Consider the following 24,886-nt stretch of genomic DNA (forward strand, 5'->3'; position numbering starts at 1 on the left):
GGAAGCCATTGTCTCCTGCTTCGCGGATTATTTCCGCGAAGTCTACTCCCCGGTTTCTCCCTGCTCGGAGGAAGATTCCCATGCCTTGCTTCGGGACATCGCACTGCCCTCCCTTACGGTGGAGGACAGGGATTCGCTGGACGCCCCTCCCACCTCGGACGAAATTGCCTCGGCTATTCGCTCGGTTGCATCCGGCAAGGCCATGGGCCCCAATGGTATTCCCATTGAGCTATACAAGTTGCGCCCGGATGTGTTGGCGCCCCACCTGCGCGCGATGTTCCTTGCGGCCCACTCGCGGGGCTCCCTCCCGCCGGACCAGCGTCTGGCCACAATTGTGGTGATCCACAAGGAGGGGAAGCCCCGTGAACGGGTCACATCCTATAGGCCGATTTCGCTTTTGAACGCGGAGCCCAAAATCCTCGCCAAGGTGTTGGCCAACCGGTTGGTTGGCGTGGTGGGCGATTTGGTCCACCAAGACCAATCGGGCTTTATACCACACCGCAACACGGCGCTTAATCTGCGGCGCTTACACGGGGTGCTCGCGCGTGTCCCATTTGTGCGGGAGCCGGCCATCTTGGCGTCCTTGGACGCCACCATGGCGTTTGATACGCTCGAATGGCCATATATTTGGGCGATGCTGGCGAAGTTTGGGTTCGGCCCGGGTTTCGTCAGCTGGGTCAAATTGCTATATTCGGGCCCGTTGGCGCAGGTGGTGGTGAATGGGCGAGTATCTGCCCCATTCGCGCTGGGGCGGGGCACGCGACAGGGTTGTCCCCTGTCGCCTCTCCTGTTCGCCCTGGCCATGGAGCCCCTGGCGGAGTGGCTGCGGTGGCACCCTTCTATCCGTGGTCTCCGCTGGACCCCCGAGCATGAGGACCGCGTGTCTCTCTATGCTGACGATATCCTTTTGTATCTCGCCTCCCCGCGCAAGTCACTGATCGTCCTGGTTGATGTTTTGCGCTCCTTCGGTCGCAACTCAGGCCTGGTCATCAACTGGGCGAAATCCTGTGTCTATGTGCTCTCCGGGGAGGCCCCGGTCCTGCCACGGGACTGTCCGATCCAGATTGCCTCCCAGGGTTTCCGGTACCTGGGTATATATATCACTCTTGACCCGGAGGCCCGCTATGAGCGGAACTTGCTGCCCCCCCTCCAGCGTCTGAGGGAGGACGTGGTGCGCTGGCGGCGTCTGCCGCTCTCGCCGCTCGGCCGAGCGGCCTTATTTAAAATGATGTCCCTGCCGCGCTTCCTCTACGCCCTCCAGAATACCATGGACTTGGTCCCGGCACGCTACTTTCGCGAGGTGGAGGGCCTCCAGCGGCGCCTGTTCTGGGACGGGAGGCCGCGTATTGCTCTGGCTAAATTGACGCTCCCGTGGTACGATGGAGGGGTCGCCCTCCCGGACATCAAACGGTATTACTGGGCCTCCCAACTAGCTGCAATTAATCATGGCCTTTACGGGCCCGCCTTGAACCCGGCATTCGAGATGGACAGGACGCTTCTGCCCGGTGGCGATTATAATCGAGCGCTCTACTCTGGCGCGCCCGACTCCCGTTTGACGGGACCGACGCGTGTCATGGTGCGTGTGTGGCACGCGGCTAATGCAGCTATGGGGTGGAAGGACCGTTTGACCCGAGCGTCTCCGCTGTATGCATCTGAGAGGTTGGGCTCCCTGTGGACGTCGAAGGGCTTCGAGAAGTGGGACACGATCGGAATCAGCACGGTGGGAGATCTCTGGACGAGGGGGGGATTCAAAACTTTTGAGACGCTGCAGGCGGAGTTTCAGCTGCAGGGCAGTGAGTACTTTCGGTACCTACAGGTCCGCCATGCGCTGGGCTCCGTCTTCCCGGATGTTGCATCCATTCCGGAGTCTTCCCCCCTGGAGGACAGAGTGCTAGATGGCCATGTCCCGGACAGCACGATCTCCCTCATATACAAAAAATTGATTAACGATAGATCGTGTCTGCTGACTAGTCTCCGCGAGGCTTGGGTTGCCGACGGGCTGGAGCTGGACGACGAGGATTGGATTTCCGCGGTGGCCTCTCCGAAAGAGGTGGCCATCCCGGCTCGCCTTCGTTTCGTCCAGCTCAAGATCCTTCACCGGGTCTACGTGACGGGGCCAAGGCTTTTACGTATGGGTTTTGCCGGTGATGGAATGTGTAAGCGTGGCTGTGGTGCGTTGGCGACTTTCATGCATATACTGTGGGAGTGCCCGAAGGTGGAGCGATTCTGGCGTGGTGTGCATGAGGTTCTACGAATGGTTACGCGTGTCACGCTGCTGCCTGAAGCGAGGAGATGCTTGCTGAATGTCTGGGAACCAAATGACTACTCGGTCCCGCAGGCGCGGTGGGTGACTCTGGGATACATGATAGCCAAGCGTGATATTGCCCAATTGTGGGGATCCCAGAGGCCCCCTGCGGTGTCGGCCTGGAAAGAGCATATGGATTGGTGTATGTTTCGTGAAAAGGTGGTGTATGTGGCGAGGGGTAAGCCTGGGGCGTGGATGAAACTCTGGGGCCCCTGGAACGCCTACCGCGGGGGTATTTGTGAGCCGCCGCTGCTACCGGCGGCCTCGCCGGCTCCGTCTCCCTAGATGGCCCCCCTCCCTTGGCCGCGGGCGCGCGGTCCCCCAGTCCCTGATCTACTCCCGTCCCCCTCTTCAGAATTTTGCTGCTGGTGTGGATCCCCCACTTATGGAGCACGTGTTGTCACTTTGGATCGAGGGTTGCCTTGCGGTTGTGGTTTGTTTACGTTGTTTTGTATTAAGAAAATGGAACCGTACTGTGGGCATGGAGCTTTGAGGCCTGCACCATTGATCACTCCTGTTTTCCTACTGTGCACCGCTGAGAAAATTTTTGCTGTATGTATGTAATATGCTTTTGATGCTCTAGCGGCCGGCCGGGTGGTTGTAGGCCCATACCTGTAACTTCTATAAACTGCAATAAACGGTTTCAAAAAAAAAAAAAAAAAAAAAAAAAAGAAATGGGGTGCTCTAGTTGGTAGAGGTAGATACCTTTGTCCAAATATGGACCCTTGCTTCTAGTCAGGGTAAGGGGGATACACTTCTAAAATGACTCCTGCTCACCCCCTTGGTAGCTTGGCACGAGCAGACAGACTTATCTCAGAGGCAGTGTGTAAAGCATTTGTGAACACATCCAGTAATACAGTGAAAACACTACAAATGGACACCACACTAGTTTAGAAAAATAAGTATTTTATCTAAACCAAACAAGACCAAACGACAAAACTCCACAATACAGTAATAAAAATATTACTTTCAAATTGTAGAAATTGTTCAGTTTAAAGGCAGTTGCAGATTAGGGAGTTCAGGAGAGATGGGGGTGAAGTCTTTGTGTCCTTGTAACTATAGAACAGGAGGCAAGCTCTTCTTCAAGAACTTGGAGATCTTCCTCAAGCAGGGGACAAAGCAAACAGCAAAGTCCTTTTACCCTTTCTTTGGCAGAAAGTAGCCACTGCAGGCCAACCCCAGACAGCACACAGCACAGGGGCAGTATTCCACCTCAGTTTCTCCAGATCTTCTCCTTGGCAAAGCTTCCTCTTGATTTCCCAGAAGTTATCCAAAAGTCTGGGGTCTGGGCCCCTCTTTTTATGCAGTAAATCTCTTTGTTCTCTCCTGGCCCTGGGATTTGAGCCCAGTCCAAACCAGCTCTGGGGGCACTTTGCAAGTGCACAACAACCTCCATTGTCAGTGTGAGCCCTGGCTCCAGACACACCACAGGGCGGCAGAGCCATCATTGTGAAAGGCAGGCACAGCCCTATTCAGGTGCAGGTGCTACTACCGCCACCACTCCAAATGCAGACCAGGCCTATTCAGTCTAGCGCTGACTCATCCAGACTCTCTGGAGCCAATGCACATCCCCAGCCAAACCAGTCCAAACCAACTCTGGGGGGCACTTTGCAAGTGCACAACAACCTCTATTGTCAGTGTGAGCCCTGGCTCCAGACACACCACAGGGCGGCAGAGCCATCATTGTGAAAGGCAGGCACAGCCCTATTCAGGTGCAGGTGCTACTACCGCCACCACTCCAAATGCAGACCAGGCCTATTCAGTCTAGCGCTGACTCATCCAGACTCTCTGGAGCCAATGCACATCCCCAGCCCCTGTCACTCCAAAGTCAGACAGTCATTACACATCCTAGCAGAGGCACACTGGATGGCTAAGCAAGAAAATACCTAGGTTCTAAAAGTGGTATTTTCAAACACAGAATGTAAAAATCACCCTCACTAAAAGATGCATTTTAACATTCTGAGTTCAGGCATACTAAACTTTATTTTCCTACCTTGTTCCCAGGGGTAGTTAAGCTTATAAGATGTTATAAGCAAACTCCCCATTTTATCCTATGGGAACAGATAGCCTTGCATTAATGAAAAACGAAATTGGCAGTATTTCACTATCAGGACATGCCACACACACAACCTTTCGCATACACTGCACACTGCACCCTGCCCACAGGGGTACCTTGGCCCTACCTTAGGGGTGACTACCATGTAAGAAAAGGGAAAGTTAGGGCCTGGCAAGTGGGTGCACTTGCCAATTTGATATAGCATTATTAGACTGCACACAGGCACTGCAATGGCATGCCTGAGTTACATTTACAGGCTGCTTATGTGGGTGGCACAACCAGTGCTGCAGGCCCACTGGCAGCATTTGATTTACAGGCCCTGAGCACACACAGTGCACTGTGCTAGGAACTGACTATTAAATCAAATAAGCCAATTATGGACACACCAATCCATAACCACAATTTACAAAGGGAGCACTTGCACTTTGGCACTGAACAGCAATGGCAAAGTGCTCAAAGCATCTAGAACAGCAAAATGAAGTCCAACACACAGCAAAACACAGGAGACAAACACAAAAATACAGGGGAAATTCACACCAAAGATGCCAGGTCTAACACTGATGAAGACCTGCAAGCGGAGGTTTTAAGTTACCCTCTGTGCTATTAGTTGGATCGAAACATGGACATCCCTTACTCTAGGGCCAGGACAATGGTTTACCAGGCCTCCCCGAAATTGGATGATGCATTTTGAACTCACTGGCATCCTTCTGCCAAATGGACATTGAAGAATAAAATGTATTTGTCTTGTAGACAGGCCCATTCATACTGGTTGATTTATTCTCAACAGCATCTCAGCCAGCGTTCAGTGAAAATTATAATATTGTGTTCTTCAATTGTTTTTCTTTTGAATCATCTTCTCTTACTCACCTCACACATGAGAACTTTTTCCTAGAGCAACCATCTATTGATTTAATGTTATATGTTGTAATGACTTTGCTATTTTGCATAACGAGAAAATATAAATAAGATTTTTGTATTTTTAAAAAACAGCAGTTGTTTCTTTCTCTTTGGTGTGTCTTGAAGAACAGTATTTGGTTCTCTCCTGTGTAATAATTACATGTAAACTTTTTCGAGTGAGTAAGTCAATTAATTTTATAAGTCACAACCTCTTTGGCTTGACCAAGGAGGGACTTTAGGACCACTCGTTGTTCTTGCTGCGGTATACCCCATTAGTTCATAATGGTGAATCCATGTACTGGCACAACATCTCATCTCAGTTGGTGCTGCAGATTTTCATCTTCAAGTCAATGACAGTACAAATTACTGGTCCCAAAGGGCCAACACTTTTATAAAAATGGAAGCCCTGACTGAAAGCCTGTGCCTAATTCACAGGGTTGTCAACTTAAAGTTTAAACTCCTCAACCAACTGGAGTGGGGGATTTCTTCCAGGTGCTTTCCAAGAAGGAAGAATGGGAGAGCAATGGATCAATCAATCATACAAGATTTGTAAAGCATGGCTAATCACCCGTGAGGGTACTCAGGTGCTGAGAATCCTGCTGCGGAGGTGGGGGCTGAGTTGAACAGCCAGGTCTTCAGTCCTTTCCTGAATTCCAGCCAGGAGGATGAGGCCTGGAGGTGAAGGGGGAGGTCATTCCAGGACTTGGCCGCATGGTAGGAGAATGAACAACTTTTGCTGTAGCTTCGACTAATGCGAGGGGTGCTAGCGAGGTGAAGGGAGGCGGAGCGCAAGTGTCTGGAGGGTTGGTGGAAATTCAGGGTATGACTGATGTATGCTGGTCCTTGGTTGTGCAGGGCTTTGTATGTGTGGATCAGCATCCTCAAGTGACATCTCTTCTGATTGGAGAGCCAGTGGAGTTTCCTGAGGTGGGGGCAGGGGGTTGTGGGTCCCCATGGATGTAAATTGTGATGTGAATTGAGCATCCCAAACCAGGTATCTCTTTCACATGGGTCCTATTGTCATGCAGGACACACTGCTGATCTGCACTCAGCACAAAAGTGTGTGCTCAGGTGTTATTGCTGGGCAGCAGAGGCTTTGGGATTAGTTCAATGAACTAACGTTTAACTTGCACCCTAGACGAATGCCAACACGAAAGATGCTTCCACAACCCTCTCAGACAGCTTGAGTGCCTCTGAGGCACAGACCACCCAGATTCATGAACAAACACACCGGGGTCTATTCACAAATTGCATTTTGTAGCATGTTTAGTAGTACTACAGTACAACTACTAAAGTACTCCAAAACGCTATCCACAAATCTACCAGCGTAAATATCTACCTCTCCTGTCTTTTCTCTGGGAAGATCCTCACACATGTAAGTTTACTACTTAAGGCCCGATTATGATGCAGTCAGAAATGGCTCAGACCGTTGGTCGGAGCCATTCTTACCGCATCGTAATCTCCTGTGTAATTTCCAACCAACCCATTTGGATGGAGTCGGTCGGAAATTATTCCAAACACGATTTCCTAATGGCTTACGACGGGCTCGGAAATACGCCATTCGGAAGGCCTTCAGCAATCCCTTGGCTGACTCATTCCGGCGGAGGGATTGCAATGACAGTTTCCCACTGCATTTCTGTGCGGGCCTTTCCAATACAGAAAGGCATTGGGGAACTGTCTTTTGGGCCCCAGCAGGACCCCCTTGGGTGCAAGGCTGCCAAATGGCGGCCTAGGGGGCACCTATGGTGTCCCCCTGTTGAACCCTGCACCAGGTGGCAGGCACCTTGTGGTGCCTGCCATGGGGTGCAGGGATGAGCTGCACCTCTGCTCTTTGCTATGAGAGCATGCATTCCATTCAGAATGCATGCATTCCATAGCAAAGTATAGGATTGCAACCGAACAAGGTTCAGTCGCATCCTAATAGCTGGGCTGGAACCAACGATAGGAGGTTTTTCAGTTCCATTTCAGGAGCGATGTCGGACAGACTCAGGTCTGTCCGACATTGCAATTGGACCCTTGGTAGTAAATGTGAGAGGGACCAAGGAGAGCAGTTGAAAAATGGGGTACTGAAACACCTTTCATTTAATGTAATATTATTTCCTATGGGGCTTTATTTTAAGTCACTATCTACCTTATTTTCCATGGGTGGGTGTTGCAGCACCATTGGTTGGCCATGTGTGGTGCTGGACCTACTTCAGTTATTGTTTTACATGAAATGTGGGAGTCCCACTTCACTCCATCATTAAGTGATTGGTGGATCATTTTTGGAAATAGTCTTCCCTTTGGTCGTCCTATTTGGCTGTCATGTGACGCCTGCCACGTGCTGACAGCTGAAATATTTGGAAGTGTCAGTACAGCTGAGAGGGTGACAGGCACGTCCGCTGTGCCTGACCCCGGAATGGCTCGTCTCCATCCTTATCATCGTCTGGGGAATTCGGCCCTTTTCTATTGGCTCGAGCCTCCCTCTGTATAAAGGAGGCGTGGCTCGATGTAATTGACAGTTTTCTGTTAAAATTCTATACTTTGCTCTAAACTCACCGTGACTCACACAGATGGTTCCTTGACACGGCGTTGTATATGCACTGCTGTGATGCGGATATTACTTTTGTGTCACGCTGCAAGGTGTGTAAACTGTGCGGGTGCCGGCGGGCTCCAGGTTATGTGAGTACAGTGTCTGTGTCAGGGTCCAGGTGCCTGTGTGCCTGACTCGGCTTGTGTCAGTCTGCAGCCAGAGCCAGCGCGTGAGCAGTGCGACAAGCTTCAGTGTTACGCAGTGTGTGTGTCTCACTCTCGCTCCCAGGGCCGTTTCTAGGAGTTTCGCCGCCCTAGGCGAGATTTGAAAAATGCCGCCCCCTCCCTTTTACTACTATCACTCTCTCCCCCTGTCATCCAGGCTAGAATAATTAATGCATTAGATATAAAAGAACTTGTATTGAACATTAAACAAAAAACACATCAAACATTAAAGAACTAAATAAACACTGTTCATGACATTTTATTCTGTTTTTAACTTTCTCCCTTCTAACTTCAATGGTGTTTTGGGTTATTTCTCTTAATCCAATGATACCTTCCTTGCCTTTATTTTAGCAAAGTCTTTAACAAGATCTCTAATGTCAAGCTGGTAAGCCATGTCTTTTTCTACTGAAATTGTGGCTAGTCCTATGAGTCTCTCTTGGCTCATGGAACTGCGCAGATAAGTTTTTATTAATTTGAGTTTTGAGAAACTCCTCTCCGCACTTGCCACTGATATCGGTAAAGTCAAAAGGATACGAAGAGCTACGGACAAATTAGGAAAACCATTTTCTAACTTGTTTTGGCACAGATAGTTCAGCACATATTCGGGTTTCGCATTTTTTTGTATTCGATGACTTATTCCTGAAAGTTCAGAGCAGAGAGCTGCCGCGTCAATGTCCTTTAGAAAAGATATGGTTTCTCCAGGTCTATGCTGGGTTAGAGCTGTTTCCAATTTGATACACAAATCCATGAGTTCTTTTGAAGTTTTCATCTTGAGGTCACTTATATTGTACAGAAAACCAAATATTCTTGCAATTTCATTCAACTGTGTGAATCGTTCTTTTACAGAACTAATTGCCGTGTCCAATATTGCAAAATAGTAATTTACTCTGAACTTCTCTTTGGGGTCAGCGATGGGTTCATCTTTTGATTCGTAAGCGAACATTTTCCTTTTCCTCCTTCTTATCTCTGGCTGAAAAATTGGCTCAATATTGATTTCTTCAGCTAGCTCTCGAGCATCAACCAAAACTCGCTCAAATTCCATGTCACACCTCATGTTTTTTAAATACTCCTCTGTATTTTTAAGCTCATTTACTGTTTTCTCAATAGTAAAGTGCTTCTCTTGCAGCAGTTTACTGGTCAAATTGATTTGAAATAAAATACTGTGCCAGGTTACAACTGCCACAACAAACTTAAATGAAGATATGCTGTTCAGAAGACCTTCAGCTTCAACCTTAGTCATTGTACCAGAACAGCCTTTGAGAGTCGAATCTTCAGTAATGTCAAACAACGCATCATACACATGCGGTAACTGGTACCTGATGGGAGTTAAGGCATCGATCCTGCTTGACCACCGAGTATCACTCAGAGGTTTTATATTCAAAGATGGTATATGGTGTTTCAGTATATCCCATCGACGTGGAGACGCTGCAAAGAATACATACAATCTTTGTATAACATCAAAAAAGGCTGTTACTTCAGTGCAACACGAAGCAGCATCATTTACCACTAGGTTCAGGGTGTGGGAACTGCAGGGGACATAGAAGGCACACGGGTTAATATCCAGAATTTTCTTCTGCAAACCTATTTCCTTGCCCTTCATATTGCTCCCCTTATCATAACCCTGACCTCGTAGGTCTTCAATTGACAATGACAAGCTTTTGAGCTGATTTCTCAGAAAATGACACATCGATTCACCTGTGGTTTCGGTTAGTGGCACAAATCCCAAAAAGTGTTCTTTTATTTGCACGAGGCTGCTTTCTTGGAATTCTTCACCTGAAGACTGAAATGACTCTGTTCCTGAAAATTGCACGATGTCCACAAATCTTATGATCATGGTCATTTGTTCCGTGCGACTGATATCTGGGGTGCAATCAAGGATGATGAAAAATACTTTGTCTTTTTAACCAATTAAATGATTTTCTCTTTGATAACGTTTGATAGCACTTGGATCAGTTCATTTTGAATAATGTTGCCTAAATAGTGAGCATGTCTTCCACCCTTATTTTGTATTCTCCTGAGATGTTCATTCATAATAGGATCAAACATGGCGAGCAATTCCACAATTTTAAGAAAATTGCCATTATCATGAGCATGAAGTTTATCACTGCTGCCACGGAAGGCCAAATTTTGTGCACCTAGAACTCTTACAAGAGATATTACACGCTCTAAGATCTGATGCCAGTACTTTTCTTCTTCTTTAAGCTTTTTTGTATTAGCACTATCTATAGTTGCGTCTTGTTTTAGACTTGTATACAGGCCCTTCCAGTTATGGAAGTTGGTAATATGTTCAACACTCTTTTCGTGTGAAGACAGAATTGCTGATATGTTATGCCAATCGTTGCATCCATTCTGAGTGAGACTTGTACTTGAACTTGAATTTCCGCCAAATACATTGCAGCAAAAACAGAAAACCTTATCGGTTGATACTGAATACTGGAGGTATTCACGGTAAACTTCTCCATTTGGAAGTTTTCTTTTATAATGTACAGCTGAAAACTTCCTTTTTTTCTCATCTAAAGGAAATTTTTTGCTCACTTGTTTTGGCCCATTTTCAACCAAAAGAGTTCTTAATTTGTCTCTACTTATTGGTAAGTCTTCCCAGGAAGCAGGATCTGAATAATCTATTTTAACGCTTTCTTCAGTTATTTTCGGGCGTTTACTTTGATCACCATCTTCATTTTCAAGGTTATCCTTTGCAGTATCCACTACAACCTGTTCTTCTTGCTCTCTGCTGTTAACTTCTAAGTCCTTGTCTGGTAGGCCTATATCGTCATCTTTTTCTGAGGTTGAAGTTGATGCACAAGCAACTTCAAGAGAACTCTTTGGAGGAAGTAGAAATGTTTCAATAGACCTGTTCAATTTGGATAGTTCTATTTCTCTAGCCGCTTTTCTTTTTCTGTACTGAGCACCTGAGAGTTTTTTCCTGTCTGCTATTTTTGATCCTTTCTATTCTACCTGAAAAATATAGGGCAATATTAGTTCTGAATATTGTATATAATAATTCTGTATATTGCATTAGAAAATTGTAACATTATTACTGAAAGATTTAAGAAGCCAGTAACATTAATGGAAACGATTTTCGTAAATCTATTTTAAGATCAATTTAATGATTTCAGCAAGCTACTCTGAGACCCATAGACGACTAGTGTTGAATTAGTATAGTGAAATATGAAAGTAATTTAAGTAGTGGATAGGTTAGTCAGTCATTTGGATTCGGAAGGATAGAAGAGGAAAAAAGGTTCATATTTATATAGCGCTAGTTACCCCATATGTTTTCCCAGGTCGAATTTGGCCAGCAGTGAAACGCAGATTTGTTCAGTGCTCACAAACCACTACTACCACTCACTTGCCAAGGCCCATTTTCCGATGGCCAAGAAATAGGCTCTGGTAGTCCCACTCCTCAAGAAACCTTATTTGCCTCCTTAGATTCCCAGTAACTATAATCCGGTCTCCTCACTTCCCCTTCAATTCTTAAGTTCTAGAAAAACTGCCCCCTCTACTTTTAGAGGCTATTTCAGCATGCTCTTCCACTGCTACCTGGTAGCCAAAAACTCTGGAATACTCTCCCACTTTCCCTTAGGCACAGAACTAACCTTCACTCCTTCTGTAAATACTTGAAAAAGTTTCTCTCTTCAGTTTCATGAGTCTATTTTTTACATATTTGAGCGGTGTGTTTTTCAGTTTTTCTCTGCGGCGCTAGGACACAACCTGTGGGTAATCGTGAGCGTTCCTAAACCTAGAGGGTTCAACCTCAAAATCATGCACTGTGAAGAAATATGGTAGTACCTAGCATAACAATTCATATATAAAGCAAAGTATATGGCAAGATAGCTGGATGCCAAAATCAAGAAGGACTTTTAACTCAAACACTTACCTGGCCTATTGCCAAACTATTATGCAACAGCCAACAGAGAATACGCTTTTGAATGCCTAATTCCTGAAAATCAGTTGTCACTCCAATTTCCACCTTTTGCCCTTATCTCCAGTACTTCACACTAGGTTTTAGTATGCCCTCCTAAAAAACTGGGCCTCGGTTTCAATAGGCCCAGTAACTGCCGTCACTAGACCCGCAGGAATGCACCGGGCAATCAAAATTATGGCCTAAATGGGAGAACTATTACAGAAGACCTACAGAAGAGCCACTGACTGTCAAACTCAGTTTTTTGGAAGTGCAAACAGCAGAGCAACCTCATAAAATATTGGGTCATTTCTGAAACAACAATACTGATCACCCAATGAAAGATGCGCAGACTGCAAATTACCTTTTTTCAATCCCAGCAGGGCTCCTCGGATGTAATTAGGCACAAAGGCAGGTCTAAACAGCTTAAGGTCTTCTTGCCATTACATAAACACTAAAGTTTAGATACATTTAAATAAGGGGCAGCATAGGATGCAAACATCTATGAGCAATACATTTGATTAACGGGTTTAATTCTGTTATGTAAGTGTCAGCTGTCCTGGATGAAGGATTTTTTTTAACAAAGTGTTATATAATGAGTAAGTCGTTTCAATTCGTGAAATACATATAGTATAATGATTGCAGTAACACAAGCCTGTAGACACAACCCTACAGGCATACGGCTTTAGAAAACAGAACCTACAGCATCCCTCAACCACAGCGCCGGATAAAAACATGGGCTGCTAATCCCCTAAGAGGGAGGCGGCGGCAGCGCCTTTGCAAGAGGATGAGACCAATTAGTGGCCTTACTTGCACATACTCTTTGCCACATAACGGACGCACTTTCCTTTCCTCAATGTGAAAGACTTCCCCCTCCATCATGCATCTCCACTCAAACATGAAGTCACTCAGAGACCACTTCCCCCCTCACCAATGGGCATTCTGCCCTCCCCCTTTTAACTTGGGACCAAGCCACTGGGATGACCCCAGTTGAAACTCTTCCCTAGAACCTTTAAGCAGGCAGCAGTACACGATGACCATTGATGCACATCTGCAATAATGGGTAATAACTTGGTACTGTCGAACATCAGGCATGCCAAGCTTCGCCTCTCATGACGCCGACGGTACCACTTCATAATCCCGTTCGATTCCATGTGTAAAACCTGAACTCCATCCATACATCCGATCCTCACATTTCACCAACAGCATCTGCCATGACACATCGCAAAAAACAACCCCGCCCCCACAAGTAATATGGAGGATGCCATCTATCTCCAGGTCATAGGACACTAAGGAAGCCACTAGCCACAACCGACCCTTTCTATTAAACTACGGTCTAAATATATCATGCAGAGAACCTTACACTGCTGCTGCAGAGTCAATGGCCGAGGCCAGACACACAGCGCTACGACTGCCTGGATGAAGATCAGATCACCAAGAACAGAGAGTTGAGTAAAGTAAGTTTTGCTACCCCCACCCGAGTATCTGTAATAGTACTAGATTAGTGCCCTTCAATTTCGGGTACTGTGCAGTATGTTTAAAATCTTCTTAGTGTTTCTCGTTGCTGAAATTAGAGCATTTTCTGATATTTATGTGCTTCCCTCATCTTTATGTTGCTTGCCAGAAAGTGTCACTCATAGTCCCTGAAACGGCACTCATAATTACACTGAAATTATGCACGTCACATCACACATAGCATTAACAAGAAATAAGCCATTCCAGGTGTAAAATGATGTCTAATTATTTCTGCAATTAGTGTAATCCTAATATATTAACTCTATTATAGCCCTTTTATCATCGTAACTGATTGAACCACGTTCAGGGCCGGCTTTAGTGCTGGTGGCGCCCTGTGCGACAATGTTTGTTGGCGCCCCCCCAATGACCACCTCCACCACGGATTCTCTCACTAGCACCCTTTAACAGTGAACAAGTCTCCATAACCACACTCTCTCAGATGCATTGAATTAGTTATATAGCGCCACTCATACCAGTGTAGGGTGTCCGAGCACTTTTCATCACACACACACATTACACAGAGACAATCAATCATACGTCTGTAAATCAGTGTATAGGACATGTTACACAAGCCAAAGGACTAAAAATGTAGGAGTCACATGTCATCCATACTGGTAGGCAGTATAGTTTAAGAGTGATTGGTGTGGAGAAGCACAAACTCAGAGTCGAAAAAGAAACCGCATAGTTGAGAGTTCTGTTTAATAATAAGAATGTATACTTTGCAGTGTGTATGCAGTTCTAGGATGAAAGTTGATAGCTCCCTATTCTATATTAGGACTTTAAGTTATAAATTACAAGTAACAAAAGGATGTCTCTTTTGAAAGCAGTAAACTGCTGATCTGTTTACATCATACGCACTCTGTAATCTACTTGATACACGTCCTTGCAGCAGGCATATTAACCCTCTGCACTAACTTCACATAAGTCAAAACCTCAACTATGCAAAAAACTGATCTCTCTCCAGGACGATAATTAATCACAGGAGTTATTGTGACATTTATGTGAGGCCCGGGAGAAAGAAATGCTGCAGCAGGTGCTTCAAAAGCATAATAAACTTTCAAGCAAGGCGCCCCCAGGAAGCCAGCACCCGGTGCACCGTGCGGTGGCACCGGCCGCACCGCCGTAAAGCCGGCCCTGACCACGTTAGTCCTAAGTCAAAAAAATAACATAAAAATATGGCCAGATATTTACATCTCCAGCTAAAAGAACTTTTCTTTTCTATTCAAAAACGTTTCCAGAGGTATGCCTAAAAAGCTGCCCCAGCCAGACAGAGATTTCCGTGCATCCTGGGAACTCATGATACATATTCCAAGGGCTCCTCTTCCACCTGTGCACAACTCTTCGTGCCTTAGAGTTTTGGCAGCTATGGTTTAGTGGTGGCGTGCCTGGAATGAGCCTGCCCTGCTGCACGCACTTCAAACCACCCTCGGCTCCAGACAGACACGACCGCTCAACTAACTTACTGCTTGCTTACTTTACTTTGGTTAATACTTAGCCTGGGCCAGGTTATAACTAACTGACCAGGCCTTTAGCCCCCTATACATTTTTTTTACATCTACCTGCCTGCCGCAGGCTGCCAACCCGGATGGATCCCACCGCTGCCTCCCCCGGTACCTGATAGGCAAGCCTCCAGGCCGCAGCGGGAACTCTCTGTCTCTGCCTCATGGCCCTTGCCGGCCGCGCGCGCACAGCCTCCGCCCGTGGCGCCGAACGTCGGTCGGAGGTAGAATTGAAGGAGCTACGTTACCTGGCCTCACGGTAACTGCACTGGGATTGCAAAGTCATGGATGCAAGGATCGCAGCTAATTTTTGATGATGATTATGATAGATACATATGGGGACTCTGGGGAGAAAGCACACCTGCCCAGTCTCGACCGAGCACACTAATGTTTATGGCTGATTATGCGTTCCTGAATTTGAGCTTCAACTCGGACACGCACCTGCTTTATTAGTGCTTCCTGACAGTTGACGTTTCATTTTTTTGCTGCGGCCGCCCTTCACCTTTTGCCGCCCTAGGCAGCCGCCTAGGCCTGCCTAGTGGTAGAAACGGCCCTGGTCGTGTGCAGGCTATTTTTTGTATGGCCTACCAGCCCCCATACATTTTGGATTTTAAGGTATTGTTTAGCATCAGGTGCCCACTTTATGTTTGGCTTGTAGATGTGCGAGTCCTCATTTCTGGAATTTTGATGACTTTCTGCATTCAGTCAAGTAATAGTATCCATATTGCTAGAGTTGAAATGGAAAACTTCACTGTTCAGCTGTCAGACACCTCAAACATCATATTTTTGCATTATATTAATTGTATATTTCCTGCCTGATAAGCAGTCGACCAATAACTAAGGAAGCTGTGTATTCGACGCTAACCTCTGTATAGTGCCCGCCGGTTATTTACAGCAGAGTCTCACCTGATCAAACATTTTATATTCAGCAGTGTTTAGATGAGCGACTCGAATCTGGTGTGAAAATCCTAGGAGCTGGCCCTTTTCACAATGAGCCAGCTCTCCTGTGTCCTCCTCACTGTGTGAAGCTTCAGCTGTGGGGCACCTCTGACAGGTTCACAGATGCATAAAAGCCAATCACACAACGGCACTGAAACACCAGTGAACCCAAAAGTCTCAGTTCCAAAATGGCAAATGGGTGTGCCATTTTATTCATTTATTTATTTGACTGTTCATTTTTGTCAGCTTTCGTGACTGAGAAGCAGGAGTGTGGACTAGTTTGTCTGACAATCCAGTGGCGAAGTTGGGCAGGGCCACAGGGGCGGTTGCCCCAGGCACAAACTTTTTAGGGGCATTCTTAGAGGCGCAGGGGCATTCTTAGGGGTGCAAAATTTTACAAGAAAAGTGGAAGGATACTTACCTAGCCCCGGGCGCTGGCAACCCATGCTACACCGCTGCGACAAAGCAAAACCAGTGACATCTTTCAAAAAGTGAATAAGTGATTAAAACGCTGAAAGCATATAACTTCAGATGTTTGAGCCTTACCACGTTGATACTGGAATGCATTTGTCTGTCTTTATCTGTTTGTTCTGTGTTCTTTTGAATTTGCTGTTATTCGCCTTTGTTCTACCTTGTGTACATTCTCCCTTAAAGTTCGAAAACAGTTTGAAGCCTCTTTTGGGCGCAAGTGCGTAGCTGTCATTAGTACAGCAGGTGCAGTGGAATCGGAGCCCTGGGGTGTGAGGTGCCCACTGCTACCCTGTTATGATGCTTTTACCACCCAGCGTATGGGGGTGGGGGCCCATAATCCTTGTTTGCATTGGGACCCTTCGCAGGGACGGCTCTTCTGCTAAGGCGGAGGAGCATTGTCCCACTGCTCTCAGAGCAGGAAAAAGGAAAACTAAAAAGATAACAGCCACATTATTATTATTTTATTTTTCTTAGCTACGGGGCTAGGCTAAGGTGTGGCGGGGCTGCTGTCATAGGGAGCAGGAGTGGTTTGTGCACAATAACTGTGCATGATGATTTGGCCAGCTGTCTTGTACCGACCAAACAGTCATGCGCACTTAGCATGTTCTCCACCTGGCTGTGTTGAACAGCCTGGGTGGAGAACATGCACAGGCTCCCACTCCATGTCCGAGTGATGAACCATGGCACTCAGACCAATCATGACGCTGCTGTCATGCTGGTGACAGCAGCGTCGTGATTGGCTTAGGGGAGCCTGTATGCGTCCTGCTTCTAAGTCTCAGAGTCAGGAAGAGAAGCGCAGGAGAGACGATAGAGGAGAGACACGGCCATGAAGAGGTAAGTGTTTTAAAAAAAAATATTTTATTTTTTTATAGTCCCACCCGACCTATCAAACCCGTTCCTTACCAGCCACCATTGGACCCTTGATTGGCACGCAGTACTTGAATAATAGTTTATTGCAAGAATGTAAAATAATCCATGTAAAGTGTGAAGTGGCATGGTTGTTGTCCTGCTGCAAAATTCTTGTAATTTCTGTATGACATTAGAAAGGTTAGAGCTCTTGACCGTATAATCAATATTCTTATTAATAGACTGGCATCATAGGGTAAAATTTCCTTTTCTTAAATGTTAAAATATAGACTCTACTAACAGAATCATACCCTTAAGATTTTTTAAAGTATAATTCCACTAAATGTTATAATTTATTTTTAAGTACGCAGTGCAAAATACACGACCCTGCTGCTGCCTTTCAATCGTTACTTCCGACTTGCCCGTCTGCCATCCAAAACACTCCCTTAAAACACCTTTTATCTTTTGTCTGTTGAATAATTTATTTAAATGTCTGTATATATTTAATTGTTATGCATGGCTCTTATGGAGAGACTTTGGCATGAATAACTGTATTCTAAATCCAGTAATTCACTGCTTTGACTTAACAAAACCTGTACTCACTGTTGCTACATCAGAAAGGATTCTCCGGCTGATATGGCTGGGCCCCCTGATGTGCATGTCAGAGTAGCGCTGAAAAGCAGGGAGCACAGCTCCTGCAGGAGAGGGAAGGGAAGGCATAAAGAGTGGCGGGGTGGGTGGCTGGAACCAAGGGCCATATTATCAAGGAACGGCAATAACATTATCGCTGCTTTAGCGGCAGGAAACTGCTGCTGAAGCGGCGATAATGTTCTTGATAATATGCCTTTGTGAATCCCCATAGAAGCCCAGGTTCTGGTGTGAACCTGGGCTTCTATGGGGATTATCCAGGGCATATTATCAAGCCCATTATCGCCGCTTCAGAAGCAGTTTCCTGCCGCTAAAGCGGCGATAATGTTATCACTGTTCCTTGATAATATGGCCCCAAGGTGTTTCATTTCTCCATTCGGGATAAGAAGAATAAGCCATATTATGTACAGACCCCCATTAGTCTGCTGCCCCTAGACAATAGTTGAAAGCAGGGGCAGATGATTGGGGGTGGAGGGGATAGCATAACATTATAGATGGATAAAAAGTGAATTACTGGGATGCTTCCCACTTCTGGGTCCTAGGTACATCTGAGACAACTTCAGCTTTGCTCTTGTTGTCTATTTGATGTCACTCAGAACCCTTTGGTGAAAAACATTCCCGTAATTCACTGTACCCCATGTGCACGTCTTGTTACATATGGCTGTCATTGAGCACCCCGAGTGGGAAGCAGCTGTGATCTCCCACTGTTGGTACATCATGTCCCAGCTTGCTCAGTACAGTGCTGGCTCTCTGCTCCAATCAAGATCAAAGGGTTGGTTTCCATGCGGGCGGAAAGGCACAGAGAAGGTGGTGGGGGTGGGTGGGAGGAGGCCATGAGCTTTTATGTTTTTGAATTTGAGAAAGGGAAGAGAGGCTATTATGCTGGCCTCTATATGACTCCTCTGACCCTGACTAGGAGTTGAAAGCAGAGGCAGATGATTTTGAGTGCCAAACATAACACAAAATTACAGAAGGTTAAAAAGCAAAAAACAGGGATATTTTTCACCTCGGGGTTCCGAGAGATTAGCTTTGGTTGACTATTTGATGTCACTCATAACCCCTGTGCATAACATCCCATTTATTCACCGTTACCTATCTATAATTCTCTATGTTTTGTGAAGTCGTTTTTTGTCACAGAAATCCACTTTACAGCTCTGAGAACCAGGCTGCAGGCGTTATTGCATCTGTCATTATAAAGGCGGTCCTTCATCGAAGCAGGCTATACTCTGGTGCAACCAGCCGATTGGTCATCCCATTTCCTTACCAGCACTGCCCTGCTATCCTATGCTCCCTCAATTCTCTATCTACCCCTGGTGCTTACATTAAACTAGCACTTGGCAATGGAGTTGTGTAGGAGATGTAGACATATATGGATGAATTTGCTCTTATGAAGGTTCAGCCTGAGAAAATTGTTCCACATCTAACAATGCAGGATAAATAAGCAGCTTTCAAGACCAAAGACACAAATGCTGGCGAATGAGGTGATTTTCCTATAGGTTTTAGTGTATGGCTTGAGGCAATCAGTGTGTGCCTCCTTCTCACCTGGAACCAAAGGCTCTACAGCAGCTGTGCTGGCTGGCTTGGCAAGGAGGGTGAACTGCTTGTGTGGACCAGTCTTTTCTCCAGCTTATTTCTAACCTACAGGACTCTATTACCTCTTTGACTCAAACAAATCGCCCTGCATATACATTCTTAACACCAGTGGTCTGGTGATAACTCAGTGAAAAAAAAAAATCACATAAATAAACATCTACATTATAGTTATGACTTGGTGTGACCAAGTAGATTTTTGGCAAGAAAATGTCCCTAAACTCAGGGTCTCGAGCCCAGCGTTGCTCCCTTTATCTCGACTGTGTATTTTCAAAATATACTATCAATTGGCACCATAGATCATTGCCATGTCTGTCCATTCAGGTGAGTTCCAGCAGGAGCCAGAAGAGGTCTCCTGCCACTCTGTTTCATTAACTCCTCCCAGTGGGTCTGGTTACGTCATGCAACTTCTGCAAATGGACGTCAAATTGAGATATTTGGTAACCGGGGCAATCTTCCCGTTCTATTTTAGACTTTAATGCTTTGTGAAAAAGTTATTTCTCCCCCTTCTATTCAATGTTTGGAACAGACCTTGCTTCAGCCTGGTTTTATTTACTAGAAATGAGAGTTTTGATTTTTCACCTCAAGTTATTACTTTGTGACCTACAATCTTTTCAGCAAAGGTTTGTCCAATAATCTGAGGTAGGTTAGACATTTTGTAGGTCTGGTTAAAGACAGTTCTAGCAGTTTTCTAGAGCTTATGCAACCAATATGCAATAATTAGAGAGAGGAGCAATGGTTCAGACTCCCTGAGCAATTCTTTATTGGATGGGCCAGTCCCAGTTATGACATAGGAGCTTTTACTTTTTATGAATTTACCTCCATTTGATGAGTGGAGTAATTTGTTGGAGTCCACATGGAGATATGACATAATATGGTAAAGAAGTATGCGGTGGCATAACAAAACCTTGCCCCCCCCTGCAAAGTAGATGGAGGGCCCCCCCTATGCTCCAGACCCAGTCTGAAGTTCTCAGGCCAGGGGCCCGCTGCCAGGGCACAGTGCCGGAGGGGACCTCCTGGAGCTCGTGGACCTCCCGCACCGCGGGGACTGCGGGACTATTGTTACACCACTGAAGTAAGTTGCAGCATTTCAGTGTCCCCACAAACAAATTTAACTAAAACAGTCCCCCTACTTATTGTAAATGGAAACCATCCTGGGAGTGTTATTTACGAGAATTCAAATGCTTCAGCTGAAGTGCAAGGCAGAGAGTGTTCTGTGCTGGGAAACAGAGGCAGGGCAAACAGCTAAATAAGTCTTCTTGCCAGGGTACCTCCATGCCTGAAAGAAATATAAATGTGCACAGCTGGTTAATCTGCAATTGTAAAGAGCGCCTGGAAGCCAGTATTGGTTTTGATGGATGAATCACTTGAAGCTTCCTGATAACACATATTTATTCGTTTAAAGTGGTATTGCAAGGGAGTTACCAGCTGATCTGTGAAGTGTGTGCTTCTAAAGGACAGTTATACAAATAATTGTACTATGTACAGTTTGACTATTACTCAAATTTATATTTTGGAAGTCTTTTTATCTTAACCCCTTCAGCGCGGCGCGGATTTCCGCGCCACGCTGAAGGTTCCGTGCGCGGGCGGGGCCATGACGGAACGGTTCCGTCATGCGCACAGCGCAACCGATGTGCATGACGGAACCGTTCCGTCATGCGCGTCAAACGGGTTAAACCTTTTTGCGCATTTTATAGCAACCTTTTGTCTACTGTGTAATGCAAGTTTGAAATAATGATTCACATATTCTGAGTGCTTTCTGTCACAGATTCAATTCTGTGGCTGTGGTTCCAGAGAAAAGAACTCTGCAGTGCATTAACTATTAACTAATAGAGGGTTCAAAATGTATGATAGTGAGTTTCCCACTGGTTAACTTAACTTGCATTGTTTTGCATTTCCGCTGTGTGTTATTTTATATGTAGCTACCTAAAGGTGAAAGACTGAATGAAGTTACAGAATATTTAGTTTTTTTAGCCGGCCTTTGACCCCGCCCCACTCTCACTCTCCCTGCCCCATTTGGCTCAGCATCATAATTCCCATACTTGTTTTAATGCACTTCAACCACTGCCCAGAAGTACTATGTAAATCAATCAATCAATCAATCAATCAATCAATCAATCAGAGATGTTGTAATGCGCTACTTACCCGTGAGGGTCTCAAGGCGCTGGGGGGGGGGGGGGGGTTACGGCGCTACTGCTCGAATAGCCAGGTCTTGAGGAGTCTTCTGAAAAGCGAGTAGGTCTTGGGTCTGCTGTAGGTGGGTAGGGAGGGTGTTCCAGGTCTTGGCGGCGAGGTAGGAAAAGGATCTGCCACCGGAGGTTGTTCGTTGGATGTGGGGGACCATGGCAAGGGCGAGGTTGGCAGAGCGGAGCTGGCGGGTGGGCGTGTATAAGCTGAGTCTGCTGTTCAGGTAGGCTGGTCCGGCATTGTGGAGGGCTTTGTGTGCGTGTGTGAGGAGCTTGAAGGTGATCCTCTTGTCGACTGGGAGCCAGTGCAGGTTTCTAAGGTGGGGCGTGATGTGACTGCGGCGGGGGACGTTCACGATCAGACGGGCGGAGGCGTTTTGGATGCGTTGTAGTCGTCGTAGGAGTTTGGCTGGGATTCCTGCGTAGAGTGCGTTGCCGTAGTCCAGTCTGCTGCTGACGAGGGCCTGTGACACCGTTCTTCTTGTTTTGGTCGGGATCCACTTGTAGATCCTGCGGAGCATGCGGAGGGTGTTGTAGCAGGAGGAGGAGAGGGTGTTGGCCTGTTTGGACATGGAGAGGGAGAAGTCGAGGATGAATCCTAGGTTTCGTGCGTGGTCGGTGGGTGTCGGTGCTGTTCCCAGTGTGGTCGGCCACCAGGAGTCGTTCCAGGCTGAGGGGGTGGGTCCGAGGATGAGGACCTCCATCTTGTCCGAGTTCAGCTTCAGCCGGCTGCTCCTCATCCAGTCGGTGACTGCCGTCATCTCCTTGTGGAGGTTGGTTTTGGCGGTGTGTGGGTCCTTGGTGAGGGAGAGGATGAGCTGGGTATCGTCAGCGTAGGAGATGATGTTGAGGTTGTGGTGGCGGGCCACTCGTGCGAGGGGGGCCATGTAGATATTGAATAGCGTCGGGCTGAGGGATGAGCCCTGGGGGACGCCGCAGATGATGTCGGTGGCTTCGGATCGGAAGGGTGGGAGGCGGACGCTCTGGGTTCTGCCGGAGAGGAAGGACTTGGTCCAGTCAAGGGCCTTCTCTTGGATTCCGGCTTCTTGGAGGCATTTCTTTAGTGTGCGGTGGCAGACCATGTCAAAGGCGGCTGACAGGTCCAGGAGGATGAGGGCTGATGTTTTGCCTTTGTCTAGTTGGCACCTGATGTCGTCTGTGGCGGCGATGAGGGCTGTCTCGGTGCTGTGGTTTCATCTGAATCCGGTCTGGGACGGGTCCAAGATGTTGTTGTCTTCGAGGTGGCGGGCCAGTTGCATGTTGACGATTTTCTCGATGACCTTTGCTGGAAATGGGAGCAGGGAGATGGGCCGGAAGTTCTTGAGGTCCGTGGGGTCTGCCCTGGGCTTCTTGAGGAGGGTGTTGATTTCGGCGTGCTTCCATGCCTCCGGGAATGTCGCTGTATTGAAGGAGATGTTGATGACCTTCCGTAGTTGGGGTGCGATGGCTGCATCTGCTTTGTTGAATACGTGGTTTGGGCACGGGTCGGACGGGGATCCTGAGTGGATGGAGTTCATGACCTTGCGTGTCTCGTCATTGTTGACTTTGGTCCAGGAGGTCAGGTGGTTGGTACTGGTGGTGTTTGCAGGAGGGTTGGAGTCTGGCGTAGTCGGGGCAGTCGTGGTGTTGAAGCTGTCGTGGATGTCAGTGATCTTGCGGTGGAAGTAGATGGCTAGTGAGTTGCACAGTTCTTGTGAAGGCGGGATGTCGTTGGGCGCTAGCGCTGGGGTTGGAGAGTTCCTTTACGATGCTGAAGAGCTCTTTGCTGTCATGTGCGTTGTTATCCAGGCGGTCTTTGAAGCTGTAAACACAGCAGAGACAGAGTTCTGATACACCAAGGGCTTTTAAACTATAAACTAATCAACCCCATGCATGTGGAGATAAAACAAATAAGGAAATATGCCCCTTTCCATTTCCTGATTCCCTTGAAGAGCCAGAGACAAACCATAATAACCGGCTCCCCTGCCCTGACCTAGTTATAGGGAGGGATAGGGAGTGACTAGGGTGGACTTTGCTTAATGGGTAATACCTAACCCACAGGACCTGTTGAGGCAAAAGTTACCTTTCTCTTCAATGAGTCCAAAACTAAGCTTAGACTGGCCAGACGGGCCCGTAGGGCAATTCTAAACCCGCTGTGGCTCATGTAGGGGATCCACTCCCCCTCACATCCAGATGTTTGAAAGAAACTCCAGGACTAGTGACTAAGAAAATGACAAAAACACATGGATCCCTCACAAAACAAACATTGGCAAAGCCAATCAGCTTTGCTTTTGTCAATGTATTTTGGTCTCTCTTATTGGCTTTGCAAATGTACATACAATTAAACTGGCATTGGTAAAGGCAGTAACAGTGACCGGCCATCTTCATAGTGTATTTCTCATACTTTCAAGATGGCTGCCATGTTCAATGACACAGGAGGGGCATGGACAAGGTGACTCAGGGAAAGTGCAGTTTACGCATGTACAGGAGAGGCATGAGCAGTCAAACTCCTCTGCCTTTTTGAGCTCTTCAACATGTAGGTGGAGGTGTCTCCCCCTCTGCCATTGGTGGAGTCATTTTTGGGAGTGGTGTTCGACGGGAGGTTAGACACGACTTTGACTGTAACTCTACAAATGCCGGTGTAGTATTGCAGAATTTCAGTTACCACTGTGGGCATAAACTGTGAGGGCCCACATATCTTTGCTCCCTAGCAGGTTTGGGTTTATTTTCCACAATGTTATGGCACAATATTTATATTTCCATGAAAATCGACACTTCCATGAAGGCCATTCTGATGGCAAACTCTGAAAAACATCGTTTTGGACATAACGCTGGATCGGTAAGAGTGGGTAAGCCAATAAATAAAGATGGAAAGCCCAACCAGAGCCGAGCCTATGGTCAGGGTAGGCTTTAAGAGCCCGTGCATGATCCAAGCCATCAACATTTTTGACATGTGAATCATGCAATAAACATCATCTTAGTATATGGCAAGCTGTCTTGAAAATTCAAAAGATCATATTTCTTTAACATGCGAAAGCATTTAATCTCAGTACATCAGATTGTATCTCTAAAGCGAGAATTATTTGTTAAAAGTGATCCGTTTTTAAATAGAAACCGAGGAACATTCCTGTCCCTTCCTTGATGCCAAGGAGTGAAGTAAGAAACAAGTCAGTTGTCATGTGTACACTATATGTGGCCTAGATTCTTATTATACTCAGAGCAGCATTATAGTTTACGGTTTATTTAATCAAACACAAGAGAGGTTTTTGTACAGCACGCATCCTGAACATGCATATTTGAAGGTGCTCTGACATGTGATAA

At 46.6% G+C, this 24,886-nt stretch overlaps 2 protein-coding genes across 2 annotated transcripts in view; one reads left to right on the forward strand and one right to left on the reverse strand.

The window, feature by feature from the left end:
* Nucleotides 1-24,886, forward strand: part of INPP5J (inositol polyphosphate-5-phosphatase J) — a 372,973-nt gene that overhangs the window by 109,749 nt on the left and 238,338 nt on the right. The window lies entirely within an intron of this gene.
* Nucleotides 8,311-9,828, reverse strand: LOC146784002 (zinc finger MYM-type protein 1-like). Its single transcript, XM_085632887.1, has one exon. The coding sequence runs from the start codon at nucleotides 9,826-9,828 to the stop codon at nucleotides 8,311-8,313; it is 1,518 nt and encodes a 505-aa protein (XP_085489013.1).

The sequence above is a fragment of the Triturus cristatus genome, chromosome 11 (genome assembly GCF_964204655.1).
Source record: "Triturus cristatus chromosome 11, aTriCri1.1, whole genome shotgun sequence".
Lineage (NCBI taxonomy): Eukaryota > Metazoa > Chordata > Amphibia > Caudata > Salamandridae > Triturus > Triturus cristatus.

Bases quoted from the DNA above. Each gene is read 5' to 3' on its own strand.
- LOC146784002 (XM_085632887.1), bottom strand. From the start codon at position 9,828: ATGATCATAAGATTTGTGGACATCGTGCAATTTTCAGGAACAGAGTCA.